Here is a 14,291-nt window from a genome sequence, read left to right on the forward strand (position 1 = left end):
GTTTTTGAGAGTGGTAAGAGAGGAAAAATTGATTAATGAAGACTAAGCACCACCAGGCTTCCCTCATAGCTCAGTCGGTAAAGCCTCTGCCTGCAATGCAGGAGACCCGGGTTCGACCCTTGGGTTGGGAAGATCCCCTGGAGAAGGGATAGGCTACCCACTCCAGTGTTCTTGCCTGGAAAACCTCATGGACAGAGGAGCCTGGTGAGTTACATCCCAGGCAGTCGCAAGAGTCGGACACGACTTAGCGACTAAACAACTGCCAGCAGGCACCGCCAGAATGTAAACTGGTGCAGCCACTACAGAGAGCAGCATGGAGGCCCCTCGAAAACTAAAACCAGAGTCGCCATATGACCCAGCAACCCTACTCCCAGACATATATTCAGAGAAAACCCTAATTTGAAAAGATACAGGCACCCTAATGCTCACTGCAGCATTATTTACAATAGTTAAGACATGGAAGCAACCTAAATGTCCATCAGCAGATGAACAGACAAAGAAAACGTGGTGTGTATATACATATTGACATAATGGGATCTTACTTGGCCATAAAAAAGAATGAAGTAATGCTATTTGCAGCAACATGGGTGGACCTAGAGATGATCATACTAAGTGAATAAGGCAGAGAAAGACAAATAATGTATGGTATCACTTATGTGGAATCTCAACTATGACACAAATGAGCCTATCTACAAAACAGAAACAGACACACAGGCACAGAGAACAGACTCGCAGTTGTCAAGGGGGAGGGGACATGCGGGAGGGATGGATTGGGAGTTTGGGGTTACTCAGTCACTTCAGTCGTGTCCGACTCTGTGCGACCCCAGAGATGGCAGCCCACCAGGTCCCCCGTCCCTGGGATTCTCCAGGCAAGAACACTGGAGTGAGTTGCCATTTCCTTCTCCAGTGCGTGACAGTGAAAAGTGAAAGTGAAGTCGCTCAGTCGTGTCCGACTTTTAGTGACCCCATGGACTGCAGCCTACCAGGCTCCTCCATCCATGGGATTTTCCAGGCAAGAGTACTGGAGTGGGGTGCCATTGCCTTCTCCGGGGAGTTTGGGGTTAGCAGATGCCAACTATTATACACAGAATGGATAAACAACAAGGTCCTACTGTAGAGCACAGGGACCTCTATTCAGTGTCCTGTGATAAGCCATAATGGAAAAGAATTTTGAAAAAAGAATGTGTGTGTGTGTGTATATATATATATATATATATACACATATGACTGAGTCATTTTGCTGTACAACACAGATTAGCACAACACTGCAAATCAACTATACTCCAACAAAATAAATTAAAATAATAAGTCTATTCCCTACAAAATATTGGCCCTCTGCACACTGATTAGAAATGAAGTTAAATTTGAGATATTAGTTAATAGGGGCATAATGCACGGTTAAGGAGACCTTGTCCATGTACATTCTACTCCCCTCTTTTGTTGTAAAATCCTGAGCAAGCTGAGGGGAAAATGGAATAACATCAGACACTGAGGTGCTACTCTGAAAGCATTGGTATCTCACCCTTCTTTGTTAAACTGGTTACTTATTCTTAAATAAAAGTGATGCATTCTTATTTTGCCACCATACCTCTAATTTCTAGCTCATCACGTGTCTTCATGGTGCCAGATACCATCCTAAGTGTAGCTTCCTAGCTGCTTCTCGCAACAACCCTATAAGTCATGTCACTCACTCACCCATTTCACAGATGAGGAAATCGAAGTAAGAGAGGTTGATTCCTGTCCAAAGGTCACCATACTACTAGGTACAACATCCACAATCCAAACCCCAAAGCCATTGAGTTCTGAATTTTTTTCTAAACTCATATTACCTTTGCAATGCATTTTCAAGGTGAGTATCCACCTGCTTCCATTACTGGATTCACATATTGTAATAAAATGATACTTGTTTTTCACTGCTATGTATAAATATCCACATCATCACCCCCTCACCCCCACCAATCTTGTCCTCTCTTCTACACAATCACAGTTTGCAACATGTACACCACAGTCTGTAAGTGCTGCAGTTGTAGTGATGCCGCTCTTATAGGATAGATACTAGAGACCTGGCCCATGAGCAGTTACTCTCGATTGGCTCAGTGACTTCAAGAAGACTTCATGGAAGATGAAGTCTCTGAGTTCTTGCCTCTTCAAAAATAATCACAAAGAGTTTGACACATTATTTCCCTAAGGACTCTGTAAGCATTGTGACATTATATTCGAGAGCTGAACAGTGACATGAAGTTTCAGGCCTCTCTCAAGGTCCCCCTTAGAGCTGACTTGATCTTTTTTTCTTTCTCCTGGATGCCCAAAAGATGCTTTCTTTAGCATCTTCACCAAGACAAGTCTCAGCACCAATTGTTCTATGTCAATTTACTGAATCAAACTGTACCCTTTTAATGTATATATCTGTCTTTTTCTGCAATTCTTTTGATATATATATATATACATATCTTGTGTATGTTTTTTCAGTTTAAAATGCACCAAAAGGTACATTTTTATAGAAATGGTCCTGATCCTTTTTGATTATCTCTCATCTTTGACAGTGATTTTGAGAGCACTAGGTATTTGTCTTGTCTCATGCAGAGTAGTGTCAGGGAATGGTGTGGGGTAGAAACAAAGATCTGCACAGGTTGATGGGTATGTGAGTATCAGTGTTGCTTCAGTCCACTAGTTCATACTCTGCATGAGCACTTGAATCACCTGGAGAACTTTTCAGATTAATCTGCACCTTCAATCACTGTAGGGTTTTGATTTAATTGGCCTCCGGATGATGTTTGGCAATCAAGTTTTAAAAGGCCCTCAGGTCATCCTGGGCTTTCCTGGTGGCTCAGTGGTAAAGAATCCGCCTGCAATGAAGGAGACCTGGGTTTGATCCCCGGGTCAGAAAGATGCCCTGCAGGAGAGCATGGCAACCCACTCCAGTATTCTTGCCTGGAGAATCCCATTGACAGAAGAGCCTGGCAGGCTACAGTCCATGGGGTTGCAAAAGAGTTGGACACGACTAAGGATTAAACAACAACAAAGGTAGAGCCAGATTTGCAAATTTGGAGTCTTTCTCTCGTTCTATTCAATGCAGATCAGCCATGTCAGGGCACTCACAACTGACTGTCCTCTCTCTCTCCCAGAGTTCTGCAGAACAAGGACCTCTCGTCCATGATGTCACATGGAATACCAGAAAATTCTTACCGTCAGCCACACACTGATGCCCTGACCCAAAGACAGGACTCTTCTGCTCCTCTGGGAATTTTATTTTGTTTTATTCTATTGCTATTTTCTATAATTTAATTTTTATTGTTGAATTTCTAAACTGAATGTACAGTGAACACCGGTTGTTTAGAACATCCGTAACCTGCTGGCTCTGAGATTCTCAGTATCCAGAGTCCTTCCAAGAAGTTTCCTGTTGGACCCTGGTCCTCTCAGGTTGGGATTCATAGTTCCAAGTTTTTCTGAGTCCTTAAATATGGAAATTGCATTTCTGTTTCTCAGGCTTTTTAATGCTTGGATGATTTTAGAGACAAAAAGGTGTCTTTATTCTGCAGTCTTAAAGTAGGGGCTCTTTGTAATTTTTTTCTACTTAGTGACTCTGGCTTTGAATATATTTTAAAAATTGAATTTTTCAACATCAGTATTAAATTTTCATAAGACATAATGCTACTTACAAATAAAATTTTATACATGATTGAAATTCAGTGTGTTGCATAATAATTTGGATTAGCAAGAAAAGGAAACATGTTCCTTTTAAATTAATCATGATTACTTACCTATAGAGTAAACTGGCCAAATTGAAATGCACAATTAGGCATCTAATTGCATTTTAAACTTGGCTGCATGCAGAAAGAGACGATCGCATGTGCCTAATAAAACTAATTTCCTCATTTTTGGATGAAACATTATCTTTTTGTTTCCATAAGAACTTGCCAAATAATCTAAAATACTAGTTTGTGTATCTACATAGGTACATCCTATCAGGAAATAGTTATCAATCTAAACTACAGTGACCATGTTAAAATTTTTATTATCATAGTTCAAAGTCAACATTTCATTATCTAACCATTAGTTTTACAGTAATGTGGAACTCAATCATCATTTGAGAAAAAGAAGCAAACAGACCAAATTAAGCTTGTATAGAAACGGAAGTCATGAGAAAGAATGCTGCCAACAAAAGCAGATGCAATCAGGGAAGAGAACAAGAAAACAACTTAATTCTCTATTATGGCTCCATATTCTAATATAAATATGATGGATCACCAACAAATTCAAGAGAACACATACTTTGTTCAGTCCCTTGGTAAATATTCATAAAGGGTTCCCTATGAGGCAGATATTGGTCTAGGCCCTGGAGGCATGAAGATGAAAAGACATGCTTCCTGTTTTCCAGCAACTTAAATCCTTGGGAGATAAATGTGCAAATAAAGAGTAGAGCTACAGTAAGACTCCTGCCTTAGTTGGGGCCTATCCAGCGGATGTTGGCAATTTGATCTCTGGTTCCTCTGCCTTTTCTAAAACCAGCTTGAACAGCTGGAAGTTCACGGTTCACGTATTGCTGAAGCCTGGCTTGGAGAATTTTGAGCATTAGTTTACTAGCGTGTGAGATGAGTGCAACTGTGCAGCTGTTCGAGCATTCTTTGGCATTGCCTTTCTTTGGGATTGGAATGAAAACTGACCTTTTCCAGTCCTGTGGCCACTGCTGAGTTTTCCAAATTTGCTGACATATTGAGTGCAGCACTTTCACAGCATCATCTTTTAAGATTTGAAATAGCTCAACTAGAATTCCATCACCTCCACTATCTTCCTTCATAGTGATGCTTTCTAAGGCCCACTTGACTTCACATTCCAGCATGTCTGTCTCTAGGTGAGTGATCACACCATTGTGATTATCTGGGTCATGAAGATCTTTTTTGTACAGTTCTTCTGTGTATTCTTGCCACCTCTTCTTAATATCTTCTGCTTCTGTTGCTGCTGCTGCTGCTAAGTCACTTCAGTTATGTCTGACTCTGTGCGACCCCATAGACGGCAGCCTACCAGGCTCCCCCGTCCCTGGGATTCTCCAGGCAAGAACACTGGAGTGGGTTGCCATTTCCTTCTCTTAGGTTCATATCATTTCTGTCCTTTATCCAGCCCATCTTTGCATGAAATGTTCCTTGGTGTCTCTAATTTTCTTGAAGAGATCTCTAGTCTTTCCTATTCTGTTGTTTTCCTCTATTTTAGAAAAGGCAGAGGAACCAGAGATCAAATTGCCAACATCCACTGGATCATCGAAAAAGAAAGTGAGTTCCAGAAAAACATCTATTTCTGCTTTATTGACTATGCCAAAGCCTTTGACTGTGTGGATCACAATAACTGTGGAAAATTCTTCAAGAGATGGGCATACCAGACCATCTGACTTGTCTCTTGAGAAACCTGTATGCAGGTCAGGAAGCAACAGTTAGAACTGGACATGGAACAACAGACTGGTTCCAAATAGGAAAACGAGTACGTCAAAGCTGTATATTGTCACCCTGCTTATTTAACTTATATTCAGAATACATCATGAGAAATGCTGCGCTGGAAGAAGCACAAGCTGGAATCAAGACTGCCAGGAGAAATATCAATAACCTCAGATATGCAGATGACACCACCCTTATGGCAGAAAGTGAAGAGGAACTAAAAAGCCTCTTGATGAAAGTGAAGGAGAAGAGTGAAAAAAATGGCTTAAAACTCAACATTCAGACAACTAAGATCATGGTATCTGGTCCTATCATTTCATAGCAAATAGGTGGGGAAACAGTGGAAACAGTGTCAGACTTTATTTTTTTGGGCTCCAAAATCACTGCAGATGGTGACTGCAGCCATGAAATTAAAAGACGTTTACTTCTTGGAAGGAAAGTTATGACCAACCTAGACAGCATATTTAAAAGCAGAGACATTACTTTGTCAACAAAGGTCTGTCTAGTCAAGGCTATGGTTTTTCCAGTGGTCATGTATGGATGTGAGAGTTAGACGGTGAAGAAAGCTGAGTGCTGAAGAATTGATGCTTTTGAACTGTGGTGTTGGAGAAGACTCTTGAGAGTCCCTTGGACTGCAAGGAGATCCAACCAGTCCATCCTAAAGGAGATCAGTCCTGGGTGTTCATTGGAAGGACTCATGTTGAAGCTGAAACTCCAATACTTTGGCCACCTCATGCGAAGAGTTGACTCATTGGAAAAGACCCCAGTGCTGGGAAGGATTGGGGGCAGGAGGAGAAGGGGACGACAGAGGATGAGATGGTTGGATGGCATCACTGACTCGATGGACATGGGTTTAGGTAGACTCTGGGAGTTGGTGACGGATAGGGAGGCCTGGCGTGCTGTGATTCATGGGGTCGCAAAGAGTCGGACACGACTGAGCGACTGAACTGAACTGAACTGATTACCCACAAAGGTGATTCCTTCCTAGAAATGGACTTCTTAAGCCCACACACTTTAGAAGTAGACTTTCTGGCTCAAAGAGGTATTGTTCCTCTACATTAGTTGAAGCCCTGTAAGTAACAGTGAAGAAAGATGGATCTAGTTGAATATATTGCAGCAACTGGAGTTTAAACACAACTGCTTCATTTAAAATGATCAGGGTGAGATTTGATTTAGCAACATAATTTTAAAGGCTTGGAGGTTTCCACTGCGTCCTTGGGTTCCACTGCCCTTGAAGGGCAGCCTAACCTTGAATGCTGGCTGCTCTCCATTCCAGACATGGGCAAACTCAGCCCCTAAAAGAAAGAGCAACAGGATCTAACCAGTCATGCATTCCAGTCCTGCCCCAGTTGTTAGGACTTCTGGAGCTTGCTCAGAGCAGCTTACTAAATCTGTATATCTCATCTCCCAAACCACACCTGTGGTTTCCCACTCATGCCTGAAAGTCACTGGCATAATCCATAAAAGTGTTTGCACTTCTGAGACAGGGGGAAGGATTTAAGATCTGTTCCAAAACCAGATAAGAGAGGACAGAAAATTAGAATGCTTCACATCTGTTGCCTTCTAAATTTTTGTGAATCAGCCAACTACATCATTGGCCAAATGAAGAATATCCATCTAACTGTTACGCTGGAAATTTACTATGCAGCTGTACTAAAATATAAGAATAAAAATTTATGTGCTATTTGCAAAATTCACTCTTTAGAAATATCAACTATTCGGTTTTTTCAGCCCAAGTTCAAGTATTACATTCTCTCCAAGGCTGAAGCCTTGTGGGTTTAATTCATATATCTGGAAAGTATTCCTCAATCAGTGCAAGAGCTTCACATGTCCTTTCTGAAATTCAAACAGTTATCCCAGAGTTCATTATGCCATCCTGCATAAAACTATGTTATGTATGAGCTGTGATGACTGAAGCCACAGGGTAGGAATAGGATTCATCAGTCACTCTTCCTGATATGTTAAGGTGGACAGGCTGGGTTTGAAGCAGTTACCCTCCAGTGTGGACAGACATGCTGTCCTCTTTTTGGGCAATGCAATCCCCATTGTACAGCTGGTCCATTGGGAAATGAAAGCACACCACAGGACAGATTAAAAATACCTAGATTTGGCTTCCAAAAGAGTACAACCACCACCCTGTTACACACCAAAAGATTTTCCTCTTATTTCCTGGGTAAAAGTATCCAGAACGTTTTTAAGTGTACCTGGGCCTTGAAACTTTAAAATAAAATTAATTCATTTTCAAATGACTCCAACAGTTGTGCCATGGACTGAATGTCTGAGTCTACTCCTTCAGCCCCTGCCATTCATATACTGAAGCCCTAATCCCCATTGTGATGATATTAGGAGGTGGGGACTTCAGAGGGTGATGTGGTTTAGACCAGGTCATGAGGGGTGGGGTTCCCATGATGGGATTAGTGCCCTTATAAGAAAAGACCAGAGGACTTTCTCTCCCTCTCTCTCTCCTCATCTCTTTCTCTGCCCCCACTCAACCCCTCACATAAGGACACAGAGAGAAGACTGCAAGCCAAGGAGAGGGGCCTCATCAAAGCTGACCATGCTGCACCCTGATCCAGACTTACAGCCTTCAGACTGGGGAGAAGCACATTTCTGTTGTCTATGCCACCCAATCTATGATATTTTGCTGTGGTTGCCTAAACCGACTAGGACAAATTTTCAGAGCATAATGTATGTGTTTAGAATTCCATGGTTTTTTTGTTTCAATATTGAAATATGCACAACATGCATGGAATTGTAACAAATGCAGTGATACCAACTGAACGCCAGATGCCAAGTCTGTGTGTGATGGCACATTTCAGGACTTAACAGGACAAGCCACAAATAAATGTACACATTTGAGCACATTGTATTTGCATGCAAGCATTCCTCATATTTCTATTACATAGCTGATGCACATTCACTAAGTATTTCATTAGCTGTCTTCTGTTCCCAGAGTTACTTTTCAGCTCTCACGTACTCATCAATGTCTAGTATTCCAATTATTTAAGACTTACCTTGCCTACTAGTTAAATGTGGAAGAAAACCAAGTCCTGTTGATTCAAGGGGTTCTTTGAGTCAAGAACCCTGAACCTTGATCAACAAATATTTTTAAATCCTATAATTAACAACTGAAGAGATATTTAACTCTATATAGGTATTATTGCATATCTATATGGAAACAGGCTGTATATTATGGACTGTAGGGTAGAATATATTAAAATTTGCAATTGCATTTCTTAAATCCTATACACAGTCTGAACATAAACTACCAATTATGTAACTACTGTCTTCATTTCATAAACATTGTAAAATAGAAACGGAAAAGGTGTTTTATCAGTAAGACAGACCTATCTCGTTAAAGCCACTGTAGCCCAGCTCTTGCCTGCTAAGTCCCAGATCTTCGAGGTCCATGCATTTAAATCCTGGGGGGCACTGGTAGCCTTCTTCCAGTTCTGGGGAGCAGTGTGTATCTGGGATGGCTAAACTGTTCCAGGTTACATTTCTGCAAACAACACAAAAAAGGATTTGACATTTTCAACAAGTGTGTTGATTACAATGCATAATGTAATCACTCTTCATTAATACTTGCTGTATGTGGACTCAGATTTAAGATTCCTGATTCATGAATGGTGTGTACCACATTAAGGCCATATTGAACATTCTCAAATGACATGAGATTCAGCCACACAGAAGCTCTTTATGTTATTTTTACACTTTTTATTTTATAGTGGAGTAGAGCCAATTAACAATGTTGTAATAGTTTCAGGTGGACAGCAAAGGGGTTCAGTCACACATATACTTGTGTCCATTCTCCCCCAAACTCCCCTCCCATCCAGGCTACCACATGACATTAGTTTCCTGTGCTATACAGTAGGACATTGTTGGTTATCCATTTAAAATATGTTAATAGCAGTGTGCACATAGCCATCCCAAACTCCCTCACTATCCGTTCCCTGCATCCTTCTCCAGTAACCACAAGTTCTCTAAGTCCGCACAAAGCTCTTTATAAGAGCATTATTACCATGATGGTTTTTGTCATAAAAGACCAAGACCCAGAAAAGTAAAGGAAGGAATTTTCCTGCAGATTTGCAAGGCATGTAAACTTGTCTGGGGATTCTGTGATATTCACAAATCCTTCTCCTACTGTGGCCACAAATGTTACTTCTCTGCTTCTAAGCAACAGCTAATGATGACAGTCATTTTCCATATGGTACAAAAGTACTGTATGTGAGCCTCAGAAATGACACTCAGCCTTCTTCTGGGTTGTCAGATGTGCAGTTTAGACAGAAAACCAGATAAGCAAGGCGAGACTGAAGGAACTAAAGGCATCACACTGGACGGGGAGAGGTTATGCAGGGATTTAGCTCTGGAAATAATATGAGGGTTTTTTTAGATGACTGGTGATATAACTCCCTTTCATCTTTTTGGAGGATAAACTGGACTTTAAGTTGATGTGAAGGATTTAGATATGCAATGCTTTTCTTGGTAGTGAATAGAGATAACCACCGGAATGGTGAATATGGAATCCCACTGTGGGCTGCCCTTAAAATGAGCCCCAAGTAGCTGCTACCTGAGACAAGTGACAGGGCTCATATAGGGGGCCCAAGTTTAGCTTAGAGAATTCACAAGTCTTATAAGCCCTTGATTTTAGTATAGTCATTTCCCACTACATCAGTGTTTCTAAATGGGGACCAGCCTGAGGACAGTCTCAGTCTCCTCTGCTTATGGCCACACTGAGACAGATGTGTTGGGTCACATTTCTTTTCTTCAGTATCTTCCTAAATTCATTTTTCTGCTTCCTGCCCCTTTTATAGCATGTTTTCTCGAAAGTCTGATGCCTAACCACACGATCCCTTAGCTGCTTGAGGCCACCAGGCACACGCACGAGCATATACACAAATTCCTATAAAGACATACATAATTTTACTCACACACACACCACACACACACCATGCCTGGTTCGGTTTTGTCTCAGTGAGAACAAAACCTATGCTTATTCCTTTAGGATTCTGCTCTTCATTAGTGGCAACCCAGAGAATCCACACATCTCAGGGAATGTTTAAACAACTGCCACATTTTACGCTGGTCCTTTGGACACCCACAACCAAACCCCAAGGAAAAGGCTCTAACTGGAAATCACCACTTGGTAGTGTCAGAAAGATATGACTTTAAGCACACATGTCGGTTAATTCCCCTTCTTTCAAATTCTTGCAGAGATGGGTGCTAAGTCGCTTCATTCACTTCAGTCATGTCCAACTCTTGTGATCTCCACGGACTGTAGCCCACCAGGCTCCTCTGTCCATGGGATTCTCCAGGCAAGAATACTGGAGTGGGTAGCCATGCCCTCCTCCAGGAGATCTCCCCGTCACAGGGATAGAACCCACATCTATTATATCTCCTGCATTGGCAGAAGATGTAAGATTTGTTCTAAAAAAGGAGTTACATAAGCAAAATATCTGCAATATAATAGGTGCTCCATAACCATTGCTATTAATTTAGTTAGAAATCTATTGTACATATATCATCAGAGTACTTTTATTTCTTAAACATTATAAAGAAAATATTTCCAATATCCCAACTTGTTCTTATACCTCCCACTTGGCAGACACCTCGGCATGAATCCTGTAAGTTAAACAGAGTAGTCTTTCATCATCTTTTCAAAAACTGTTTAAATATAAGTCAAGAAGCCTTCACAGTCCTTTGCATGAATCTGAGGCACTTATGATTTTACATATTGTACAAAATCCTCTCTTGATAAAGTCCATGGAAATTAAAAATTAATATTCTTAAGTTTCAACATGTTTCTGTCTTTAATTCTTCTGATTTTTCCGTTTTTAAAAAAATCTCATTGTTTTGTGAACAGAGTTGATAAAACAACCGTTCACTTATTTTCTAAGTGCTCTAAAAGGAATACTTAAATTTTATTTGGGCTAGTATAGCAAACTACCCCCAAATCCAACTTTATATCATCTCTGGTCTTAGTGATATTTTATAAAAAACCACCAAGTCTTAAAAGCTGCCACTGGATGGAAAGTGAAAGTGAAGTCACTCAGTCGTGTCCCAACTCTTTCTGACCCCATGGACTGTAGCCTGCCAGGCTCCTCTGCCCGTGGGATTCGCTAGGCAAGAATACTGGAGTGGGTTTCCATTTCCTTCTCCAGGGGATCTTCCGAACCCAGGGACCGAACCTGGGTCTCCCACACTGTGGGCAGATGCTTTACCATCTGACCACCAGGAAGACCAAAAGTATCCTGTAGGATGGATGTGTTTGAGTCACTCAGTTGGGTTCAACTCTTTGTGACCCCATGGGCTGTAGCCCTGTCAGGCTCCTCTGCCCATGGAATTCTCCAGGCAAAAATACTGGATTGGGCTGCCATTCCCTTCTCCAGGGGCATCTTTCCAACCCAAGGATCGAACCCAGGTTTCCTGCATTGAAGACAGATTCTTTACAATCGGAGCCACCAGGAAAGCCCACTGGATGGGGGAACCATGAAATGAACTGTCCATAACTGAGATTCTCCTTAAGTCCCAAAGGAGGTAATCCATAATTACTCTGTAGCAGCAGGGAAGAACCAGAACAGTCCAGGGTGCCTGTGACGTGTGGTCCCCTACCTTCTGGTCTCAAAGAGGATGGTTCAGTCATTACAAACATTAACCCGAGCTCCTGGTTGAATCTTGCTCTCTGCACAGTAAACTTTTATATGCTTAACGTTTACGTTTCCTTGCTTTTTCTAATTATCTCATTCTTGGGGATGAGATGTCATTATTAGATACCAAGCCATGAATAAATTTCTCTCCTTTCTCAGGAATGATAACAAGGTGTCAGGAAAATCTTCATCTGTTCTATTTCACCTAGCAGCTCCTTCTTACATGTTCCTCTTTTAGCTTCAGGGGGATTTCTGCCATCACATTTGGCAGTTTGCAATACCTGTTTCCGCCACAGGCCACTGGTCTTCTTAACTCTCTTTAGGATAGGAACTGTCTTGCTTAGTCAAATCCCATTATTTGTTCCATAACTGCCTTAGGTCACCATTCATTACTGGAGAAGAAGCTAAAGCTTTACCAGTACTGTGATAAATGAAGCAGTACTGCACCGTTCCAGCACCAGGGACCAGTTTCATGGAAGGTAATTTTTCCATGGACCGGGAGGTGGAGGGGGAAGTTTGGGGATGATTCAAGCACATTACCTTTATCGTGTCCGCTTTATTTCTATTATTACTGCATCAGCTCTGCGTCAGATCATCAGGCATTAGATCCAGGAGGTTGAGGACCCCTGCTATAGAGGACACAGCTGAGATGCCCATCTATCTGCTTTACAAGAAACTGGGTCCATTCAAAAGCAACACTGCAGGTACTGACTGAGTTCCTGCTTTATTTGCCCTGTCTGCTTCACAGATTAACATAATCAATTCCAGAGGTCAGCCTTGAAACCTAGGACATACAGGTCTCTGAACAGACATATCTCTGCCTGAAAGCTGTCCTGTTATTTGGCTACCATGTGTGCAAATCAATTAAGCAGAGATTGGAACAACTGTTAAAAGACAACGCCGAAGAGAAATGAGGTCGTGACAGCACCTGGCAACTCTGATCTCTGGAAGCAGGGCATCATACCGTAGAGCTTAGTGTCTGTGACTCAGAGGTGTTTATGAGAAATTCCTAGTTAAGAGGCAACAAAAGGACACAAAAAGTTGGGAAATTCTTTTCAGTTGGGATTTGTATGTGTTTCATTCTGACTCTGGATGTGGTTTGAGTCTCTAAAAATAAAGCAAATTAAATGTCTAGGCTGGAGATGGTAAATGGTATCAACAAATTTTCTTCTTGAGAGTCAGAGTTTTAAAACTCAGTTAATACTGAACAGAAAATACAAAAGAAAAAATGGCATAAATGGTTGGTCCTTGAAATAAGTCATCCAACTTCTGAAAACTGTTTTTATGAGTATTACTGCTCATGAAACCGTGTGGCCAGTTACATGTCTTCTCAAACAGTAAATGAAGAATCACGTAAAGAGAAGGCAAAATACATGGGTGTGTGCATAATGCGACTGCACAGATTTGATAACACAAATCCAAGAAGGAAAAATGCAGACATCTCCCCACCACTGTTATGTCTCAAGTAGCTGAAAAGTCTGCCAACACGTACGAGATTTTTAACAGTACACTTTTTTTTTTTTTTTAAGGATAATGTAATGAGCTGGAGCTAAGAGTCAGAATATGAGAAGTCTTTTATTTTTTTTTTTTCAGACATCCGTCTCTGAGTCCCGAGTACAGCGTGGAGCTGGCTGAGAGGACTTACTGAGTGATTCAGGGGCCATGAATTCAGATAATACTCACACCCGTCTTTCCTATTTGTAGTCTATTCTCTGTGTCAAAGTTAAGTTTGTAGTATGATGCCTAATCTCCTAGTTGGGTTAACACATTTGAGAAGTCTTGCCTTTCAATCTGAACAAAAATGAGACCTTTAAACCAGGCTCCTGAATTCACTGCTGTTAGCACACAGCCACGTCCTCACCCAGAAGCTTACTTCCCCTCCCTTCTCCTCTATTGTCTCCTGCCCACATGATATCTTTTTCCACCTTCATATTCATTCATGGAACAATCTAGACACATTCTGCATCCCACATGCACTTAAAAAGAAACCTACCCACAGGTTTCCCTCTATGCATCTCTTCCCTCGCCCACACGAGTCAACCGTCACTCACCACTTCCTTCAACTCTCCTATCCTGTGTTTGTACTAATTCATTGCTTTTCTCCACTTTTAACGTGGCTTGTCTATTTTTTTTACCCATTTCTCCTTTGTTGCTTTTATTTAGCAGCTTGCCTTTCTTCCTCTGTCCTTTTCTTCATTTCTGCTTCTTCATCAATCTG

The 14,291-nt window shown here is 41.4% G+C and overlaps 1 protein-coding gene across 1 annotated transcript in view; it reads right to left on the reverse strand.

Moving 5' to 3' along the window:
• NALCN (sodium leak channel, non-selective) overlaps window positions 1–14,291 on the reverse strand; it is a 297,953-nt gene that overhangs the window by 246,214 nt on the left and 37,448 nt on the right. The window contains exon 7 of the mRNA XM_040267414.1: window positions 8,774–8,928. Coding sequence (XP_040123348.1) covers window positions 8,774–8,928 — 155 coding nt within the window. The remainder of the gene's footprint in view (window positions 1–8,773; window positions 8,929–14,291) is intronic.

Source organism: Oryx dammah, unplaced genomic scaffold (genome assembly GCF_014754425.2).
Source record: "Oryx dammah isolate SB20612 unplaced genomic scaffold, SCBI_Odam_1.1 HiC_scaffold_24, whole genome shotgun sequence".
Lineage (NCBI taxonomy): Eukaryota > Metazoa > Chordata > Mammalia > Artiodactyla > Bovidae > Oryx > Oryx dammah.